At 60.5% G+C, this 22682-nt stretch overlaps 1 protein-coding gene across 5 annotated transcripts in view; it reads right to left on the reverse strand.

The window, feature by feature from the left end:
* Window positions 1-318: 318 nt before the first annotated feature.
* The window catches only part of LOC134418851 (transcription factor COE4-like), a 29262-nt gene continuing 6898 nt past the window's right edge, over window positions 319-22682 (reverse strand). The window contains exons 5-16 of one of the 5 annotated variants that reach the window (XR_010027870.1): window positions 22176-22249; window positions 21184-21252; window positions 15211-15292; window positions 12427-12544; window positions 10547-10680; window positions 10348-10474; window positions 8459-8524; window positions 7697-7838; window positions 5833-6012; window positions 5047-5238; window positions 1807-2821; window positions 319-1176 (exon numbers count right to left, since the gene is read on the reverse strand). Coding sequence is in view for 4 of the 5 variants with exons in the window: in XM_063157806.1 (XP_063013876.1) it covers window positions 2638-2821; window positions 5047-5238; window positions 5833-6012; window positions 7697-7838; window positions 8459-8524; window positions 10348-10474; window positions 10547-10680; window positions 12427-12544; window positions 15211-15292; window positions 21184-21252; window positions 22176-22249 (1368 nt within the window). In the remaining variant the exon portion in view is untranslated. Of the gene's footprint in view, window positions 2822-5046; window positions 5239-5832; window positions 6013-7696; window positions 7839-8458; window positions 8525-9283; window positions 9373-10347; window positions 10475-10546; window positions 10681-12426; window positions 12545-15210; window positions 15293-21183; window positions 21253-22175; window positions 22250-22682 lie in introns of all 5 variants that reach the window. The other 4 variants (XM_063157810.1, XM_063157809.1, XM_063157808.1 and 1 more) reach the window with 4 other exon arrangements.

Raw genomic sequence — 22682 nt, forward strand, 5'->3', positions numbered from 1 at the left:
GTGCCACCCCCCCGCTCCCCGCGCTGGCACCGCCGCCTCCTCATTAACCTTTCTTGATTAACGCAATTAATTCCAGCGCCTCCTGCGCTCATCCCGGCGCGCGGGGGCGGGGGGGAGGTGACAAGAGGTGACACCGCAGCTGGAGGGGAGTGGGGGTGGCCTGGGGGGCTGGGGCCTGCCGCATTCCCGGGATTCCAGCGCTAGGAATGAGCCGGGGCCGGGCGTGGGGACATCCCCGCCGTGTCCCCAGGGGCTGGGGACAGCGGGGTGACACTGGTGTCACCATGCCGGGGGGTGACAAATCCCGGGAGTCGCAGCTTTTCCACGAGGTCTTTAATTCCCATTCGGGCCCCCGGCCATGCCCTACGCCACCTCCGCGAGTGGGGGGAACATTGTCCCCAAGGGTCACCCCCCAGCCCGGCGTGGAGGGGACACGCGGTGACACCGAGAGGGGACAGACACGGAGGGGAGGGACACGAGCCACCCCCGAGCGGGGAAAAAGGGGGAATGTTGGGAATTCTTCCCGTTTTATGTACAAAATTCCCGGCTGGGGGAGGGGACAGGGACACCCAGGGACACCCAGGGACCTCCCCCCTCCCCGTGGTCAAAATAGTTCTGATAATTAATATCGATAATAATGGCAATAATTAATGGCAGGGGACAGCGGTGTCCCCATGCCCCGGGTGGCATCAGGATCCTGATCCTGGACAGGCGGAGATCCGGGATCGGATTCTGGAATTGTGGGTGAGGCTCTGGATTGGAGTGGGGAGAGAGCCGGGAAAGGCAGGAGGAGCCGGGTCCCACCGGAGCATCCATCCCGTCCTGGGGGATCCAGGATATTCCCACCCGGAGCATCCATCCCACCTTGGAGCATCCATCTGTCCTGGGAGCGTCCATCCTGTCCCACATCAGCCCTCCTGGCTTGGAGGATCCATCCATCCATCCATCTATCCATCCATCCATCCATCCATCCATCCATCCATCCATCCATCCATCCATCCATCCATCCATCCATCCATCCCACCCCAGATCATCCCCCCCTGCCCAGGAGCATCCATCTTCTCTTGGATCATCCCTCTAATCCTCAATATTCACCCTATTCCAGGGCATCCATCCCACTTTGGATCATCCATCCTTTTCCAGAGCTTCCATCCCACCTTGGATCATCCATCCCACCTAGAACATCCCTTCAAACCTGAAGCATCCATCCCACCTTGGATTATCCTTTTCTGGAGCATCCACCCATCATTGGAACATCTATTCCACTTGGATCCTCCATCCCACCTTGAACATCCCTTCCATCCTGAAGCATCCATCCCATCCTGGATCATCCACCTCACTCGGATCATCCATCCCACCTTGGAACATCCAACCCATCCTTAAGCTTCCATCCCACCTGGAGCCTCCTTTTCTGGAGTATCCATCCCATGTTGGAACATCCATCCCACCTGGATCATCCATCCTGCCTTGGATCATGCATCCCAACCTGGAGCATCCATCTCATCCCAGAGAGTCCATCCCACCTTGGATCATCCATCCTTTTCCAGAGCTTCCATCCCATCTTGGATCATCCATCCCACCAGGATCATCCAACCCATCCTGGAGTTTCCATTCCAACCTGGATATCCATTTTACCTTGGACCATCCATCCTTTTCCACAGCTTCCATCCCACCTCGGAATATTCATCCCACCTTGGATGATCCATCCCGTCTTGGATCATGCATCCCAATCTGGAGCATCCATCTCATCCCAGAGCATCCAGCCCACCTTGGATCATCCAATCCATCCTGGAGCATCCATCCCACCTTGGATCATCCTTTTCCAGAGCATCCATTCCCCGTTGGAACATCCATCCCACCTGAAGCATCCATCCCACCTTGGATGATCCATCCTGACCTGGAGCTTCCATCCCACCAGGATCATCCATCCTACCTTGGATCATCCAACCCATCCTGGAGCATCCATCTTACCTTGGATCATCCATCCTTTTCCAGAGCTTTCATCCTACCTTGGAACATCCATCCCTTTCCAGAGCTTCCATCCCATCCCGAAGTGTCCATCTCATCTGAGAGCATCCATCCCACCTTGGATGATCTACCCCACCTCGGAACATCTGTCCTACCTTGGAACACCCATCTCATTCCAGAGCATCCATCCCACCTTGGATGATTCATCCCACCTTAGAACATCTGTCCCGACCTGGAGCTTCCATCCCATCCTGGAGTGTCCATCTCAACCCAGAGCATCCATCCCACCTTGGATCATCCATTTTTTTCCAGAGCTTCCATTCCACCTTGGAACATCCATCCCACCTTGGATGATCCATCTCATCCCGGAGCATCCATCCCACGTTGTATCATCCATCCTTTTCCAGAGCTTCCAGCCCACCTTGGATCATCCATCCCACTTTGGATCATCCATCCTTTTCTGGATCATCCCCCCCATTCTGGACCACCCCTCCCGCCCATCCCAGCGCCTCCACCCCTCTCCCTCCTCCGCCCCATTCCCGGCTCTCTCCACCTCTTCCCGAGGCCAAACCCAGGAATTCTGGCTCATTCCAGGATTTCCCCGAGTCCCCCCTCAGCTGGGCCAGGCCGGGGCCACCCAGGGTGGGGACATCGGGGGGCTGGGTCCCCTCATCCCGCTGGGCCTGGCAGCTCCACCCAGCTCCGAGGGGAGGGGACAGGGATGTCCTCAGTCCTTGTCCCGGCGGGATGGGGGATCCGGAGCCCCTCCGGAGACGCCGTCCTTAGGAATAGGCCAATCCCTGGAGCGGCCGCGCCGGAGCATGGAATTTGTCCGAGTCCTCGAAAGCTGGGTCTGGGCAGGGTGGGGACAGCGTCAGCCGGGGGACATTGGGGACACTGGAGACAGAGCGGGAGAGGGATGCGGGTGGCACAGGGCAGGGACATCAGGAAGGGAGTGCAGTGACATCGGGGACCCTCCGTGTGGCAGGGGGACTCAGGGTGGGTGTTGAGGACACTGGGGACCTTGGGGACACAGGGGGACAGGGACACGGGTGGCATTGGACAACCCCAGGTATGGGTGTCACATGGACAGGGACATCAGGAAGGAAGTGCAGTGACACTGGGGACTCTCTGTGGGGTAGGGGGACTTGGGGTGGGTGTTGGGGACACTGGGGACCTTGGGGACACAGTGGGACCCTGGGGACAGGGATGCGGGTGGCATGGAACAGCCCCGGGTATGGGTGTCACATGGGCAGGGACATCAGGAAGGAAGTGCGGTGACACTGGGGACTCTCTGTGGGACAGGGGGACTCAAGGTGGGTACTGAGGACAGTGGGGACACTGGGGACACAGCAGGACAGAGATGCAGGTGGCATGGGACAATCCTAGGCGTGGGCATCACAGGGGCAGGGACATCAAGGACCCTCCATTGAGCAGGGGGACTTGGGGTGGGTGTTGGGGACACAGGGGACCTTGGGGACACTGGGGACACGGGGGGACAGGCCCCAGGGTGGAACAGGGCAGCTCCAGTCACGCTCATGGGCGGGACATTGAGCAGGTCCAAGGATTACAGTGACACCAAGGTCACTCTGTGGGACAGGGCCACCCAGGGGCAGATGTCAGGGACCTTGGGGACAGAGAGGGACAAGGGTGGCACAAGGCAGTCCCAGCCATACCCAGGCATAGAACATCAGCAGTGTGGTGATATTGGGGACCCTCCATGGGGCTGGGGACAGATGTCAGGGACCTTGGGGACACAGGTGGCACAGGGCAGCCCCAACTATGCCCATGTACAGGACATCAGCAGTGTGGTGACACCAAGGACCCTCCATGGGGTTGGGGACGGATGTCAGGGACCCTGGGGACAATGGGGACAGAGAGGGACAAGGGTGGCACAGAGCAGAGCCCTGACCAGAGACCCAGAACGGTGCAAGGGGCACGGTGATACTGGGGACCCTCCCTGGGGCTGGGGACAGATGTCAGGGACCTTGGGGACAGTGGGGACACAGGCGGACAGGGACAAGGGTGGCACAGAGCAGAATCCTGACCAGAGACCCAGCAAGGTGCAAGGGACAGGGGGACACCAGGGACCCTCCATGGGGTAAGGACCACCTGGGGACATTGGGGACAGAGAGGGACAAGGGTGGCACAGGGCAGCCCCAATCATACACAGGCACAGGACATCAGCAGTGTGGTGACATTGGGGACCCTCCATGGGGCAGGGGACAGATATCAAGGACCTTGGGGACAATGGGGACAAAGACGGACAAGGCTGGCACAGGGCAAAGCCCTGACCAGAGACCCAGAAAGGTACAAGGGACACTGTGGCACCGGGGACCCTCCATGGGGCTGGGGCCACCTGGGGACAGATGTCAGGGACCTTGGGGACACTGGGGACAGTGAGGGACAAGGGTGGCCCCAACCATGCCCAGGCACAGGACATCAGCAGTGTGGTGACACCTGGGACACTCCATGGGGCTGGGGACAGATGTCATGGACCTTGGGGACACTGGGGACAGAGAGGGACAAGGGTGGCCCCAACCATGCCCAGGTACAGGATATCAGGAAAGTGGTGACCTTAGGAACCCTCTGTGGGGCTGGGCCACCTGGGGACAGATGTCAGGGCCCCTGGGGACAGAGAGGGACACGGGTGACACAGGGCAGAGAGCCAGGAAGGTGCAAGGGGCATGGTGACACTGGGGACCCTCCATGGGGCTGGGGACAGATGTCAGGGACCCTGGGGACACTGGTGACACTGGGGACAGATGTCAGGGACCCTGGGGACACGGATGGCACAGGGCAGCCCCAACCGTGCCCAGATACAGGACATCTGGAGTGTGGTGACATCAGGGACCCTCCATGGGGCTGGGGCCACCTGAAACTGGTGTCATGGACCTTTGGGATAGCGGGGACACTGGGGACAGAGAGGGACACGGGTGGCTCAGGGCAGCCCCAGCCATGCCCAGGGACAGGACATCAGCAGTGTGGTGACACCGGGGACCCTCCATGCGGCAGGAGCCACCCGGGGCTGTGTGTCAGGGACCGCGGTGGCCTTGGTGGCCCTGGGGACAGGCTGACCTTGTAGGGCGCTGGCGCAGGCGGGCGGGGGGGACCCCGGCGGGCGCAGCACGGGGGCGAAGGCGCTCTTCTGCTTCACGGCCGAGATCATCGTCACCGGGGAGAAGGAGAAGCCACCGGGAGAGGTGGCAGTGCCCCCGCCCGAGGTGACAGCGACAGATGAGGAGCCCAGCGGGGGACTGGCGGGCAGGACTGAGGGGACAGCCACACACACGGCTCGGATGGGGACAGGGGACACCATGAGGGGATAGGAGGGGATGGGACGGGGACAGGAAAGGGGACAGGGAGAGAGGCAGGGACAGGGACAGGGACAGGATAGGGCCAGGGATGAGGACAGGGATGGGGACAGGGACAGGGATGGGGACAGGGATGGGGACAGGGAGAGAGGCAGGGACAGGGACAAGGACAGGGCCAGGACAGGGAAGGGGACAGGGACAGGGACAGGGATGGGAACAGGAACAGGGAGAGAGGCAGGGACAGGGACAATGACAACGATGGGCCAGGATGGGGACAGGGACAAGGACAGAGCTGTCCCACCTCACCTGACCATGTCCCCACTCCCTCTCCCACCCTCAGTGATGGCTTTGGGGACACTCCAGGGTTGTCACATGGCTTTGGGGATCCCATAGGGCTGGCCCATGACTCTGGGGACCCCCAGGTTCCCCACAGTGACTTTGGGGCCATGAACCCCCCTTCAGGACTCCCCCAGGGCTGTCACACGGCTTTGGGGACCCCCCTGAACCCGTGTCCCCCAGCCCCATGGGTGTCCCGAGGTGTGTCACTCACTGGCGTAGGGCGAGGTGGCGGTGGAGCCGTTCAGGAAGCTCGGGGGGGACCCGGGCACGCCCAGGCCGGCCATGGTGGCCCCGCCGAAGCCGCCGGTGGCCCCGGCAAAGCCGGGCTGGGGGGCCGAGCCCGGGGGGCCGAACCCCCGCGCCGGGGGCGTCCCGGGGCTGCGCGAGAACCCTGCGGGGACAGCGACACGGTGGCACGCCTGGAGAGGGGACACAACGCCCCGAGGCCACCGCGCACCTAATGGGGAACCCGAACACTGCAGGGACAGCGACACGGTGGCACCTCCTGCAGAGGGGACAGAGACTCTCCAGACTGCCCCCATCCCGCCTCGGGGTTTGGTCACAGCCCTGCGGGGACAGCGACACGGTGGCACCTCCTGGAGAGGGGACAAGGGCTCTCCGGACCACCCCCACCCCGCCCCGGGGACACCGCGACACGTGCCACCGCCTGCACAGGGGACACAACCCTGCGAGGCCACCTTGCACCTTGGACAGAGCTCTGAGGGGACAGGGACGGATGGCACCTGCCAGGGAGGGGACAAAAGCCCTCCTGCCACCCCGAGGCCATCACACACCTTATGGGAGCACTGAGGCGACCAACAGGTGGCATCACCCAGGGAGGTGACAAAAGCCTTCCCGCCACCCCGAGGCGACCCCGAGGCCGCCTCACACCTTGGTCACAGCCCTGAGGGGACAGGGACACGGTGGCACTGCTTGCACAGGGGACACAACCTCCCGAGGCCACTGCGCACCTTGGACAGAGCTCAGAGGGGACAGGGACGGGTGGCACCCGCCAGGGAGGGGACAAAAACCTTCCCGCCACCCCGAGGCCACCCCAAGGCCATCGCGCACCTTGGTCAGAGCCCTGAGGAAAAGCCACACGGTGGCACCGCCTGCACAGGGCACACAACGCCCCGAGGCCAGGGCACACCTTATAGGGAGCTCTGAGGGGACAGGCACGGGTGGCACCACCCGGGGAGGGGACAAAAACCTTCCCGCCACCCTGAGGTGACCTCGAGACCATTGCACACTTCATGGGGAGCACTGAGGGGACAGCGACAGGTGGCACCACCCGGGGAGGGGACAGAAGCCTTCCCACCACCTCAAGGCCACCTTCAAGGCCATCGCACACTTTATAGGGAGCACTGAGGGGACAGCCACAGGTGGCACCTGCCGGGGAGGGGACACAACACCTCCAAGGCCATCGTGCACCTTGCTCAGAGCCCAGAGGAGACAGCAATGGGTGGCACGCCCGGGGAGGGGACAAAAACCCTCCTGCCACCCCGAGGCCACCTCAAGGCCACCTTGCACCTTGGACAGAGCTCTGAGGGGACAGGGACAGGTGACACCCACCAGGGAGGTGACAAAACCCTTCCTGCCACCCCGAGGTGATCCCGAGGCCACCTTGAACCTTAGTCACAGCCCTGAGGGGACAGCGACACAGTGGCACTGCTTGCACAGGGGACACAACACCCCGAGGCCACCACGCCCATTATGGGGAACCCTGAAGGGACACAGACGGGTGGCATCTGATGGGGAGGGGACAAAAACCTTCCCACCACCCCGAGGTCACCTCAAGGCCATCCCACACTTTATGCGGAGACCTGAGGGGACAGGGACACAGTGCCACCGCCTGCACAGGGGACACAACCCCCGAGGCCATCGTGCACCTTATGGGGAGCCCTGAGGGGACAACGACACGGTGGCACCTCCTGGAGAGGAGACAGAGACTCTCCGGATCCTCCCCACCCCGAGGTCACCGCGCACCTTGGACAGAGCTCAGAGGGGACAGAGACTGGTGCCACCACCCGGGGAGGTGACAAAAGCCCTCCCGCCACCCCGAGGCCACCGCGCACCTTGTTCGGAGCCCTGTGGGGAGTCGCCCATGGCGAGGCCGAGCTGTCCCCCGCCGAAGGAGGGGACAGTGACGTGCGCGGGGGCCCTGGGGACACTGTAGAGCGCCTCGGCCACGTCGGCCGCCCGCTTCAGCAGCACGTCCTGGGGACACGACAGCGCTGTCACCACCCAGGGAGGATGGCACTGCTTGGTGGCACCTCTGGGTGGCATCCTACAGTGCCACTTTGCAGTGTCACCTCACAGTGTCACCCTACAGTGTCACCCTCCAGCATGGTGCCACCCCACAGAGTAACTCCTTGGTGTCACCCCTTGGTGTCACCTCACAGTGCCACCCCTCAGTGTTACCCCTCAGTGTCATCCCACAGAGTAAGCCCTTGGTGTCACCCATCAGTGCCACCTCTCTGTGCCACCCCACAGTGTCACCCTCCAGCACAGCGTCACCCTCAAGTGTCACCTCTCACTGTCACCCCCCGATGGTGCCCCGCAGCGTCACCTCTTGGTGTCACCCCACAGTGCCACCCCTTGATGTCTCCCTGCAGAGCCACCCTCCAGCATAGTGTCACCCCTTGCTGTCACCTTACAGTGCCACCCCTCGGTGTCACCCCACCACCCACAGAGCCTGGGGTGACCCTGGGATGGGCCGGGGGTGTCTGGGACTGTCCCAGCTGGTGTCACCTCCCAGGGCTGGGGAGGGGACTGGGACCCTCCAGGTACTCGAGGGGGGTCCCAGGGTGGGGGGTCCCAGGGGTGTCCCCACACACCTGGTTGCTGTGGGGGACCCCATAGAGCGCCTCCACCAGGTCGGCCGCGCGCTTCAGCAGCACCTCCTGGGGACAGCGAGGGGACAGCGGAAGGGACAGGGGGGTCAGGGGGTGCTGCACCCCCAGCCCGTCCCCTATGGTCCCCCTGTGTCCCCAATGATGCCCCTGTGTCCCCTCATGGTCCCCCCATGTCCTTATTCTGTGTCCCCAAAGACCCCCCTGTGTCCCTCCTGCCCCCCTCATTCTATGTCCCCAATGACCGCCCCCTTGTCCCCTCCATGGTCACCCCATGTCCCCATTCTGTGTCCCCAATGACTCCACTGTGTCCCCCTGGTCACCACCCCTGATGCCCCCATTCTGTGTCCCCAATGAGCCCCTCCATGACCCCATTCTGTGCCCACAATGACCCCCTAGCCCCCCTCATTCTGTGTCCCCAAAGACTCTCCTCTGTCCCCCGGTCACCACCCCTGACGCCCCAATTCTGAGTGACCCCCCTCATGTCCCCATTCTGTGTCCCCAATGACCCCCCCTGTGTCTCCACTCTGTGCCTCCACTCCCTTGGCCCTCCCACGGTCCCCCCGTGTCCCTACCATGTCCCCCCAGTCACCACCCCTGACGCCCCAATTCTGTGTCCCCAGTGACTCCCCCATGTCCCCATTTTGTGTCCCCAATGACCCGCCCATGTCCCCAACCCCTGCCATACCCAGGGGACAAAACAACTGTCACCCCCTCCCTGTCCTTTGCCCTGGGGCACTGCCAGGGAGTCCCTGTGTCCCCGGCGCGTCCCTCCTGTCCTCCCGGGGTGTCACTGTCACTGTCCCCTACCTTGGGCAGGCGCTCGGGGTCCCCGGGGTGCCGCGGGATCACCTTCTGCAGCCGCTGGAACCCATAATCGATGGTGGGCTCGTTCAGGGCTGGGGACAGGGGACACCGCCGTCACTGTCACAGTGTCCCATGGGCTGGGACATTGTCCCAAGGTCCAGGGCACTGTCCTGGCTGTGTCACTGTCACAGGGGCTCCGTCCCCTTACTGGGGTCTGTGTTCCTTTCCTGGGGTTTGTGTCTCCATCCCACGAGTGCGTGACACAGTCCCAGGAGTCCCCATCCCAATTCCAGGTGTCACCAACCCAGGACTTTCCATCCCAATCCCAGTCCCAGGGTTCTGCACCCCTTTTTGGGGTTATGTGTCCCCTTCCCAGGTCTCAATCCCAAGACTCTATCCCATTCCCAGGTGTCCCCATCCCATTCCCAGGTGTCCCAATTCCCAACCCAGGTGTCCCCATCCCAACCCCAGCAGTCTCTATCCCATTCCCGGGTGTCCCCATTCCAATCCTGATGTCACCATCCCTTTTCCAGGCGTCCCCATCTAAATCTCAGGCGTCCTCATCCCATTCCCAGGCATCCCCATCCCAATCCCAATGTCCCCATCCCAGTCCTGATGTCCCCATCTCAATCCCAAGTGTTGCCATCCCAATCCCAGTGCTCTCCATCCCATTCCCAGGTGTCCCCAATCCCAATCCCAGCAGTCTCTACCCCATTCCCAGATGTCCCCACACCAATCCCAATGTCCCCATCCCAGTCCCAGGTGAATCCATCCTATTCCCAGTGGTCTCTATCCCAATCCCAGTTGGCCTCCTAGGACTGGGTCTCTATCCCATTCCTGGGTGTCCCTATCTCAATCCCAGGTGTCCCCATCCCAGTCCTGATGTCCCCAATCCCAATGTCCCCACTCCTAATGTCCCCTTCCCAAGCCCTATATCCCCATCCCAGCCCCAATGCCCTCAGTCCCAATGGCCCCACCCCAGTCCCAATGTCCCCACCCCAGTCCTGATGTTCCCACCACAGTCCCAATGTCCCCTCCCCATCCCCGCTGTCCCCATTGCCCCTCACCGGTGTACACGAAGCGTCCCGGGGCGCCCTTGCAGAAGTGCTTGGCCTTGTAGGACAATGTCACCTCCACGACCCCCGGGATGTGCCGGGGGGGCGTCTGCACGCGGATGGCGTGGGGGGTGATGAGCTGCGGGGGGGACATGGCCTCAGCGGTGTCCCCAGCGTGTCCCCAGGCGTCCCCGCGCCACCCCGGCCGTACCTCGCTCCACACCAGCACGGTGCCAAAGAGCACCTGGAGGCCATCGAAGAAGTTGTCCCCGATGACGATGACGGTGGCACCGCCCGTGGTCCAGCCCTCGCTGGGGCTGATGGCCTTGATGCAGGGGGTGGCTGCTGGAGGGGACAGCGACAGCCGTGGGGGGGGACAGGGACAGAGAGGAGGGGAAGCAGTGGTGGGGACAGAGGGGTGGGGGGCACAGGGACAGAGTTAGGGTGGAGGGGACAGGGACAGAGATGGCAGGGACAGAGGGGTGGGGGGCACAGGGACAGTGATGGGGTGAGGGGACAAGGACAGAGGGGTGAAGGGGACAGGGATGGTGGGGACAGAGGAGTGAGGGGGACAGGGACAGCGATGGCAGGGACAGCTATGGCAGGGAGGGAGGGGTGAGACAGTGACAGAGGAGTGGCAAGACAGGGACAGCGATGGCAGGGACAGAGGAGTGGAGGGGACAGGCACGGGGACATGGACATGGAGTGGGACAGACATGGGGACAGGCATGGGGACATGGGGACAGGGACAGAGGGGACAAGGACAGAGATGGGGTGGAGGGGACAGGGACAGAGAAGGTGGGGACAGAGGGGTGGAGTGGGACAGGGAAGAGGGGACAGGAATGGGGACATGGACATGGAGTGGGACAGACATAAGGACACAAGGACAGGTATGGGGACATGGAGTGGGACAGATGTGGGGACATGGGGACCAGAATGGGCACACAGATATAGATGGGGACATGCGCGTGGATCGTGACAGATGTGAGGACAGGCATGGGGACACAGGGACAGGTATGGGGACATGGACATGGACGAGGACAGACATGGGGACATGGACATGGATGGGGACATGAGGGCATGGACTGGGACAGACACAGGAGGCCATGGGGGCATGGGGATATGGATTGGGACAGATATGGGGACACAGGGACACGGGCATGGCTGGGGACACACAAGTGGTCACAGGGACGTGACCAGGGACAGACATATGGACACAGATGGGGACAATCACAGGTGGCCGCATGGACATGGCTGGGGACACGCACGTATGATCGCGGTGACACGAGTGGGGACAGAGGTACCCATGGACACCCAGCATGGATGGGCACGGACACTTGGGGACAGCAGGGTGGGGACACAGGGATCACCTGGGGGTGCCAGGTCAGGCTGGGGGCTCCCAAAACTTGTCCCCAAGATGTCCCCAAGATGGCCATGGTGACACAGGTGGGGACAAAGAGAGACACCCATGGACAGGTCCACCAGATATTGGGGACAGCAGGGTGGGGACAAATGGATCACCTGGGGGATGCCAGGCCACACTGGCAGGGTCCCATGGCATGTCCCCAGGATGTCCCCAAGATGGCCATGGTGACACAGGTGGGGAGGCACCCCATGGACACCGAACCATGGACAGGCAAAGACACTGGGGACAGCAGGGTGGGGACACAGATATCGTCCCGGGGGTGCCAGGTCACGCTGGCAGAGTCCCAAAACTTGTCCCCAAGATGTCCCCAAGGTGGCCACAGTGACATGGATGGGGACAGACACCCATGGATGGGCCCACCAGACATTTGGGGACAGCAGGTGGGCACAGCAGGTGGGGACAAAGGGATCACCCTGGGGATGCCAGCCACATTGGCAGGGTCCCAAAACATGTCCCCAAGATATCCTCAAGATGTCCCCAAGGTGGCCACGGTAACACCGATGGGGAGGAACCCATGGACACCCAACCATGGATGGGCACAAACATTGGGGACAGCACGGTGGGGACAGCACGGTGGGGACAGCAGGGATCACCCAGGGGGGTGCCAGGCCATGCTGGCAGGGTCCCAACACATGTCCCCAAGATGTCCCCAGGTGTCCCCTGACCTTCGGAGGGGTCGAGGCGCCGGGTGCGCCGGCCGTGCTTGGAGTTGTTGTGCACGAACATGTTGTCGGACACGGCCAGGACGTGGCCGTCCACGTGCACCGTGGTGGACACCACCACCTGCGGGGACAAAGGACACGCTCACCCCGTGGTGGCCTGGCTGGGGACACCACAGGGGCACTGCGTGTGGTGTCCCTGTAGTGTCCCAGGGGCGTCCCCTCCCCTGTCACAGCGCGGGGACACTGTCTGTGGTGTCCCCACGATGTCCCACAGTGTCCCCATCTCTGTCATACCACGGGGACACTGTGTGTGGTGTCCCTGTGATGTCCCCATCTCAGTCACAGCCCTGTCACACCGCAGGCACACTGTGTGTGGTGTCCCCACAATGTCCCCACGATGTCACCTCCCCTGACATGGCCCTGTCACACTGCAGGGATGCTGTGTGTGGTGTCCCTGTGTTGTCCCCATGGTGTCCCTATCCCTGTCACAGCCCTGTCACACCGCAGAGATGCTGTGTGTAGTGTCCCCATGATGTCCCCTCCCCTGACATGGCCCTGTCACACCACAGGGACGCTGTATGTGGTGTCCCCACAATGTCCCCATGGTGTCCCCATCCCTGTCACATCACAGGGATGCTGTGCGTGGTGTCCCTGTGCTGTCCCCATGATGTCCCCATCTCTGTCACAGTCCTGTCACACCACAGTGGGGGCCCGCTGTGGTGTCCCCGTGGTGTCACAGCGGTGGCTCGAGGGTGGCCCGCACAGCCTGGGGTCACCAGCCCCTCCTGGGGACCCCCAGACTGCCGAGCTCCTTCCCCCAGGGGACCCCAAACCCCTCTTAGGGTCACCCCCAGTGCCCCAAGTTCCCCCAAGGGGACCCCAAACCCCCTTGAGGCCCCCTTGGGACCACCCCAAATTCCCCCCCTAAGGGACCCCAAACCCCTTTTAGGGTAACCCTCAAATTCTCCCCAGTCTTCCCTGCCCCCAGCCCCTCCAGGAGACCTTAAATCCCCCCAAGGGAACCCAAACCCCTTTTAGGGTAACCCCAATTCTTCCAAACTCCCCCCAGAGGACCCCAAATTCCTTTTAGGGCCACCCCCAGCCCCTCAAATCCCTCCAAGTGACCCCCAAACCCCCTTAAAGCCCCCTCAGGAGACCCCAAACCCCTTTTAGGACCACCCCAAGTCCTCCAAGTTCCTCCCAGGGAAACCCAAACCCCTTTTAGGGTCACCCCCACTCCTACTAATTCCCCCCAGAGGACCCCGAACCCCTTTTTTAGGGCCACCCTCACACCCCCTAATCCCCAAACCCCCTTAGAACCCCTCCAGCACACCCTAAACCCCTTTTAGGACCACCCCCAATCCCCCATCCCCTAAAAGGGAACCCCCCCCCCATTCCCGTCCCCCCCTAATCCCACAAACCCCACAAACCCCACAAATCCTCCCCCCCCCTTTTCCCTTTTCCCGCCGCTCTCCCGCCGCCGATGCCGCGATGCAAATGGGGTCGTTAATCACCGAAATGTCATAATTAACATCTCGTTAGCGAGCCCTGATGAACCTCGGGGGGGGGCCAGGACCCAGCTGCGACCGGGGTGGGGGGGGGGTTGTGGGGGGAGCGGAGAATTTTGGGGTTTTCAGGCCGGATTTGGGGTTTTTTTATAGGGAGGCAGTGGGATTTTTAGGGTAGCGGCGGATTTGGGATTTTCAAAGGGGTCGAGGGGAACTGGGGGCTCGATTCCCCCCGAACGGGGAATTCCTCTCGACCCCTTTGGGGATTCTTTTCGGGGTCACCTGCACCCCTTTTTGGGGTCAAAATTTGGGGTTTTTATAGGGCGGCAATGGAATTTTTAGGGGGGGTGGCAGATTTGGGATTTTCAAAGGGGTCAAGGGGAATTGGGGGCTCAATTTCCCTCAACCCTTTTGGGGATTCTTTTTGGGGTCACTTGTACCCCTTTTTGGGGTCAAAATTTTGGAGATTTTGGGGGTTTTCAGGCCAGATTTGGGGTTTTTTTATAGAACAGCAGTGGGATATTTAGGGTAGCGGAAAATTTGGGATTTCAAGTCTCAACTTCAAGAAATTTGGGGAATCAAGTCTCCAATTCCCCTCGAACCCCTACAAAAACCGCCACCACCCTAAAAAATCCACTGCCACCCTATAAAGGGTGACACTTGGAGGTGACACTTGGGGACATCACAAATAGGAAGGAGGACACCCCAAAAACGGGTTCAGGTGAACCCAAAAAGATTTCCTAAAGGGGTTGAGTGGAATTGAGTCCCCAATTTGCCTTGACCCCTTTAGGTAATCCCAAATCCACCACCAATCCATAACAGGTGACACTTCCAGGTGACACTTGGGGCATCAAGGAGGAGATCCCAAAAAGGGATTCAGGCAACTCCAAAAGGATTCCCCAAAGGGTCGAGGGAGTTTGGGGACTCAATTCCTCTTGATCCATTTGAAAATCCCAAATTTACCACCACCCTATAAAAAACCCCAAATTTTGACTGCAAAAAGGGGTGTAGGTGACCCCAAAAAGGATTTCCATAAGGGCTTGAGCGGAATTGAGTCCCCAGTTTACCTTGACCCCTTTGAAAATCCCAAATTTCCCACCACTCTAAAAAATCTACCGCCACCCTATAAAAAACCCCAAATTTCAATCCCTAAAAGGGGGTTGAGGTGCAGGCGACCCCAAAAAGATTCCCCTCAACCCTTTTGGGAAATCCTTTTGTGGTCTCCTACACCCCTTTTTAGTGTCCCCTCCACCCTCTTGGTGATGTCCCCAAGTGTCACCTGGAAGCGCCGCATGTCCCGCGGGTTCCCAGCATTTTTCAGGCAGTTCTGGTTGCACTTGAGGAAAAACTTGAGGAAAAACCTGGAATGGGGGTGAAAAAAAAAGAGGGGACAAATGTGTCCCCATGGTGTCCCCAATCTCAGTGTCCCCATCCAGTGTCCCCATGGTGTCTCCAATCCCAATGCTCCTGTCTGTTGTCCCCATCCCACTGTCCCTTCTTGTCACCACCCCATTATTGTCTCCATCCTAGTGTCCCCATTCTGTCCCCATGGTGTCCCCAGTCCTGGTGTCCCCATCCCCAATGTTCCTTTCTGTCCTCATTCTGCTGTCCCTTCTTGTCACCACTCCATTACTGTCCTCATTCTGCTGTCCCTTCTTGTCCCCATCCAATTCTTGGTGTCCCCATTACGATCCCGGTGTTCCCATCCCCATCCCAGTGTCCCCATCCTGCCCCCATCCCAGTGTCCCATTGTGCCCCTGTTTTGCTGTCCCTTCTTGTCACCACCCCATTATTGTCCCCATCCCCATCCTGGTGTCCCCATAGCCATCCCAGTGTCCCCACCACCATCCTGGTCCCATCCTGTCCCCATCCAGTGTCCCCACCACCATCCTGGTCCCATCCTGTCCCTATCCACATCTTGGCGCTCCCATTCTGTCCCCATCCCAATGTCCCGTTCTGTCCTCATTCTGCTGTCCCTTCTTTTCACCACCTCATCATGGTCCCCATCCCAGTGTCCCCATCCTGGTGTCCCCATTGCCATCCCAGTGTCCCATCCCAGTGTTCCCGTCCCCATCCACATCTTGCTGTCCCCATTCTGTCTCCATCCTGTCCCAAATCCTGGTGTCCCCATCCCAATGTCTCATTCTGTCCCTGTTCTGCTGTCCCTTCTTGTCACCACCCCATTATTGTCCCCATCCCACTGGGGGTGACACCGGGGTCCCTGGAAACATTGGGGACCCCCAGGCCCGTCCCTGGGGTCACACGGGGTTTGGGGACATCTGGAGGACCCCAAGTGGGGTCAGCCCCAGGTCAGGCTGGGGGGACACGGAGGGGGATCCCAGGGAACGGGGATCCCACAAAAAGGGGGATTCCACAAAAAGGCGTTACATGGAAAGGGGATCCCATAAAAAAGGGGGTCCCAGGGAATGGGGATCCCACAAAAAAAGAGTTCCATGGAAATGGGATCCCATTAAAAGGGGATCCACAAAAAAAAGGGGATCCCACAAAAAAAGGGGATCTCGCAAAAAGGGGTCCAGAAAATGGGGATCTCACAAAAAGCAGGTCCCAAAAAAAGAGGATCCCATGAAAAAGGGGTCTCAGGAAGAGAGGACCCCACAAAAAGGGGATCCCAGGAAAGAAGGGTTCCAAGGGCAAAAGGGGATCCCAGGGATCCATAAAAGAGGATCCTGAAAAAGGGGATCCCACAAAAAAGGGGTCATGAGGGAAAAGGATCCCACAAAAAAAGGGGTTACATGGAAAGGGGATCCATAGGAAAGCGGTCCCACAGAAAGGGGTTTCCAGGGAAAGTTAATCCTACAGAGAGGGGGTCCCAGGGAAAGAGATCCCACAAATCAGGGGATCCCATGGTGAGGGGATCCACAAAAAGGGATCTCATGGAGAGGGCATCCCATAAAAAGGAACTGCCAGGGAGGGGAGGATCCCATGGAAAAGGGGGTCCCAGGGAATGGGGATCCCACAAAAAGCAGATCCCATGAAATGGGGGTCCCATAGCGAGGGGCTCCCCATGGAAAAGAGGGATCCCAAAAAAGGGGGATCCTGCAAAAAGGGGGACCCCGAAAAAGGGGGAATCCCCAAAAAAAAGGGGTCTCATTTAGAGGATACCATGGAAAAGGCAGATCCCACAGCGAGGGGCTCCCCATGGAAAGGGGGATCCCACAAAAAACAGGAACACCACAAAAAGGGGTCTCATTTAGAGGACCAATGGAAAAGGGGGACCCCACAGCGAGGGGCTCCCCATGGAAAGGGGGATCCCATAAAAAGCGAGTCCCAAAAAAAGAGGGATCCACAAAAAGGGAGATCCCATAAAAAGAGGATCCCACAAAAAGGGGTCTCATTTTTAGGACCCCATGGAAAAGGGGAGACCCCATAAAAAGGGATCTCACACTGAGGAGGTCCCGACCCCACAGAAAGGGGGTTCCACCTTATGGAACACCACAGGAAAAGGGGGCTCCCCCCATTCCCATAATCCCATTCCCGCCCCGCGGGTGGTAATCAGGGCAAGGAAGAAGCTGGAAAACGCCGGGAACACCCCAAAAACGCCCCGAAAACGCCCCAAATACACCCCAAAAACGGTCCCGCCACCCCCGGCACAGCGCAGCCGCGGGGGAACCCCAAACCCCCCAAAAAAACCCCACAAAATCCCCCCTAAACCCCCAAATCCCGGCCCCAGGTAGGGGGGCTGGGGCTGAACCCCCGCGAGTTAAAAATACGGGGCCGGCGCATTAATTAGCATCGCTAATTACCATTGAATATGCAAATGCCGGCGCCGCTGCCGAGCACCTTGTGCTCGCGGCGCATAAATTTGAATGCGCAATTAGCATAATCGTGGCTAATTAATGAGAAGCGTCAATTTTCGCAGCCGGGTAATTTGATTAACGCCGCGAGAGGGGCACTTAGCGCGCTCTCAAACCAGCGGGGCTGGCCCGGGGGGGGACACGGGGACACGGGGGACAGGGGGGGTTCGCGACAGGGATGGGGACACGGATGGGGACACGGCTGGCCCTGCGTGACCCTCCGGAAGGGACGGGGATGGGGACACCCCGAAAGTGACGGGGATGGGGAGAGGGGACACCCCAAAGTGATGGGAATGGGGACACCCCAAATATTACAGGAACAGGAACAGAGGATGGGGGACAGCCCAGAAGTGATGGGGATAGGGACAGGGGACACCTCGAAACTGATGGGGATGGGGACACCCCGAAAGTGACGGGGATGGGGAGAGGGGACATCCCAAAGGTGATGGGGACTGGGGACACCCCAAAAGTGACGGGGATGGGGAGAGGGGACATCCCAAAGGTGATGGGGATGGGGATTGGGGACACCCCAAAAGTGACGGGGATGGGGAGAGGGGACATCCCAAAGGTGATGGGGATGGGGATTGGGGACACCCCAAAAGTGACGGGGACGGGGACATGGGGATGCCTCAAAAGTGATGGGGATGGGGACAAGGGACACCCCAAAAGTGATGGGGATGGGGACAGAGGATTGAGGACACCTCAAAAGTGACAGAGATAGGGACAGGGAATTGGGGACACCCCAAAAGTAATAGGGATGGGAGAGGGGACATCCCGAAAGTGATGGGGATGGGACAGGGGGTTGGCCACACCCCAAAAGTGACAGGGATGGGGACACCCAAAAGTGCTGTGAATGGGGACAAGGGACACTCCAGAAGGATGGGGACACCCCAAAAGTGATGAGGATGATGACAAGGGACACTCTGTAAATCCTGGGGTGGGTTGGGGACATTCCTGCAAGTGGGTGACCCCCCAAAAGTGATGGAGATGGGGACAGGGGACACCCTGAAAGTGCTGTGAATGGAGACACCCCAAAAGTCCTGGGGCGGGTTGGGGACACCCCAAAAGGGATGGGAATGGGGACACCCCAAAATTCCTGGGGTGGGTTAGGGACACCCCAAAAGTGATGGGGATGGGGACAGGGGACAGCCTGATAGTGATGGGGAGGACAGGTTGGGGACAAGCCTGGAACTGCATGACCCCCCAAAAGGGATGGGAATGGGGAGAAGGGACACCCCAAAAGTGAAAGGGATGGGGACAGGAGACACCCCGAAAGTGATGGAGATGGAGACACCCCAAAAGTCCTGAGGTGGGTTGGGGACACCCCAAAAGTCTTGTGATTGGGGACAGGGAACACCCCAAAAGTCCTGGGGAAGATTGGGGGCACCCCAAAAGTACTGGGAATGGGGGCACCCCAAAAGTGTTATGAATGGGGAGAGGGGACGCCCCAAAAGTGACAGGAATGGGGACAGGGGACACCCCAAAAGTGATGGGGATGGGGACAGGGGATTGGAGACACCCCAAAAGTGATGGGAATGGGGATTGGGGGTTGGCAGCACCCCAAAAGTGACAGAGACTGGGGACACCCTAAAACTGATGGGGATTGGGACACCCCAAAAGTCATGGCAATGGGGAGAGGGGAGAGCCCAAAGTGATGGGGATGGGGACACCCCAAAATTCCTGAGGTGGGTTGGGGACATCCTGAAAGTGATGAGGGTGGGGACAGAGGACACCCTAAAAGTGATGGGACAGGGAATGGGGGACACCACAAAATGATCAGAATGGAGACACTTCAAAAGTCCTGGGGTGGGTTGGGGACACCCCAAAAGTGACGGGGATGGGGACAGGAGACACCCCAAAAGTGCTGGGAATTGTGACATCCACAAAGTCCTGGGGTGGGTTGGGGACACCCCAAAAGTGTTGTGAATGGGGACTGGGGACGCCCTAAAAGTGATGGGGGATGAGGACAGTGGACACCCCGAAAGGGATGGGGACACCCCGAAAGGGATGGGGACACCCCATAAGTGTTGTGAATGGGGACAGGGGACACCCCAAAAGTGACGCAGTCAGGGACACCCCAAAAGTGATGTGAGTGGAGAGAGAGGACACCCCAAAAGTGACAGGGATGGGGACAGAGGACACACCAAAAGTGATGGGAATGGGGACATCCAGAAAGCCCTGGAGCAGGCTGGGGACACCCCAAAAGTGACGGGGACAGGGGGCACAGGCTGGGGACACGCCTGGAACTGCATGACCCCCGAAAGGGATGGGGATGGGGAGAGGGGTTGGGGACACCCCGAAAGTCCAGAGGTGGGTTGGGGACACCCCAAAAGTGATGAGGATGAGGAGAGAGGACTTCCCTAAAGTCCTGGGGTGGTTTGGGGACACTCCTGCAAGTGGGTGACCCCCCTGTCACCCCCAAAAGTGATGGAGATGGGGACAGGGGACACCCTGAAAGTGCTGTGAACAGAGACACCCCAAAAGTCCTGGGGCGGGTTGGGGACACCCCAAAAGTGATGAGGATGAGGGGGACAGGTTGGGGACACACCTGACATGAAAGTGCTGGGGATGCAGAGAGGGAGTTGGGGACACCCCAAAAGTCTTGGGGCGGGTTGGGGACAAGCTGGGGACACCCCTGGAAGTGAGTAACCCCCCAAAAGTGCTGGGGATGGGGACAGGGGATTGGGGACATCCCAAAATGCTGTGAAGGGGGACCAGGGACACCCCAAACATCCTGGGGTGGGTTTGGGGACACCCCTAAAGTGCTGGGGAGGGGGGGGGGACAGGTTGGGGACTCTCCTGGCACTGGGTGACCCCCTAAAAGGCCCAAGGATGGGGACAGGGGGTTGGGGACACCCCAAAAGTCCTTGGGGGCAGACTGGGGGACCCCCCAAAAGTCTTGCGGCTGAGGAGGGGACATTTGGGACATTTGGGACATTTGGGACATGGCCACCAACCATCGGGGTGTCACCTCCCAAGGGGACGCCACCCCCAAAAGCGCCATGATGGGGACAGCCCCAGGACACCTGCGGGACAGGGGACACGGGGACAACGGCAGTGACAAGGGGACAAGTGACAACCCCGCGCTTGGCTTGGTGGCACCAGGGAGGTGACACCGGGACAGGCAGGAGGACCCCGGTGGGGACAGGGACAGAGAGACCTCAGGGACAGGGACACAGCCACCCTGAGATGTCCCACACGCACCAGTGCCACCTCCATTATTGATGCGACGGCTGGGGACATCTGTCACCGCTGTCACCCCCTGGGGGCACCCGGAGTGCCCTCTGCTGTCCCTTGGCTCATCAGCATCATGTCCCCAAGCTTGGGGACACCGCCGGTGCTACCCGGTCACCATGAGGTCTCCTGATGTCCCCAGTGTCCCCCAATGTCCCCCAATGTCCCCAGTGTCCCGAGATGTCCCCCAGTGTCCCCAGCACCTGTCGATGATGACGGGGTCCGAGGGGGTCTCGTTGCGGTTCCCGCAGCTCTTCTTGTCACAGCAGCGGCTGGACACGGGGACAGCAGGTGACATCAGGGGACAGCGAGGAATGAGGGACCCCCAAACCCCGGGGGGGACGTGCCAGGTCCCCGTGTCCCACCCTGGGACCGTCCCGTCACTCAGGGGTGGGGGACAGAGGGGACAGTGGGGAGGGGACACAGCAGGGGGGACACTCAGGGGTGGCACTTTGCCACCCCTTTATGGGGTTGGGGACAGATTTGGGGGTCCTGGGGGCTCTGTGTCCTCTCTGGGTGGCTCTGAAGGCCTTGGGGACCCGTCCCTGTCACCCTCGGGGGCTCCATGTCACCTCTGGGTGGCTCTGAAGGTGTTGGGGACCCATCCCTGTCACCCTTTAATGGCCCTGGAGGGCTTGGGGACCCATCTGTGTCACCCTGGGTGGCTCTGAAGGGGTTTGGGACCCGTCCCTGTCACCTCAGGGGGCTCTGAAGGGGTTGGGGACCCGTCCCTGTCACACTTGGGTGGCTCTGAAGGGGTTGGGGACCTGTCCCTGTCATCCTCAGGTGGCTCTGAAGGGGTTGGGGACCCATCCCTGTCACCCTTTAATGGCCCTGGAGGGCTTGGGGACCCATCTGTGTCACCCTGGGTGGCTCTGAAGGGGTTGGGGACCTGTCCCTGTCACCTCAGGGGGCTCCACGTCACCTCCGGGTGGCTCTGGAGGGGTTGGGGACCCGTCCCTCTCACCCTTTAATGGCCCTGGAGGGCTTGGGGACCCATCCCTGTCACCTCCAGGTGACACAGCAGGGCCACCCGCAGTCCCCGAGCCCGAGGGGACACCGGAGGTGGCCTGTCCCCTGTCGCAGGGTTAATTAGCGGCGCTGCCTCGGCTCGTTAATTAGTACGAGGGGTCGGTAACCACGAGCGGGCACCGAAGGGACCTTGGGGACACCCCTGTCACCCCCGGGCTGTCACCTGCACATGATCTCGTGCGTCAGCAGCACCCGGCACATCTCGGGGTTCTTGTCCTGCCCCTCGTAAATGATGGCCTGGAGGGGACACCGAGGGGACAGCCGCGACACCGCGGTGGCACCGCGGAGGTCCCCGCCCCCGGCCAGATGTGGCGGCGGGGACATCCAGATGTCACCCGCGGGTGGGGCCGGGGGGATTTTTGGGGGGATTTTGGGGGGATTTGGGGGGTGTTTTGGGGGACTTTTGGGGGATTTTCGAGGGACTTTGGGGGAGTTTTGGGGGGGGGGGGGTCTTGGGGGGGGTTTGGGGGGATTTTTGCGGGGGGGGATTTTTTGGGGAGGATTTTTGGGGGGAGTTTTGGGGGCATTTTGGGGGTGATTTTGAGGGGGCTTTTTGGAGATTTTGGGGGGATTTCTGGGGGATTTTTTGGGGGGGATTTTTGGGGGGACATTTAGAGAGGATTTTGGGGGGATTTTGGAGGGATTTTTGGGGGGATTTTTTGGGGGGGAT

Source organism: Melospiza melodia, chromosome 5 (assembly GCF_035770615.1).
Source record: "Melospiza melodia melodia isolate bMelMel2 chromosome 5, bMelMel2.pri, whole genome shotgun sequence".
NCBI lineage: Eukaryota > Metazoa > Chordata > Aves > Passeriformes > Passerellidae > Melospiza > Melospiza melodia.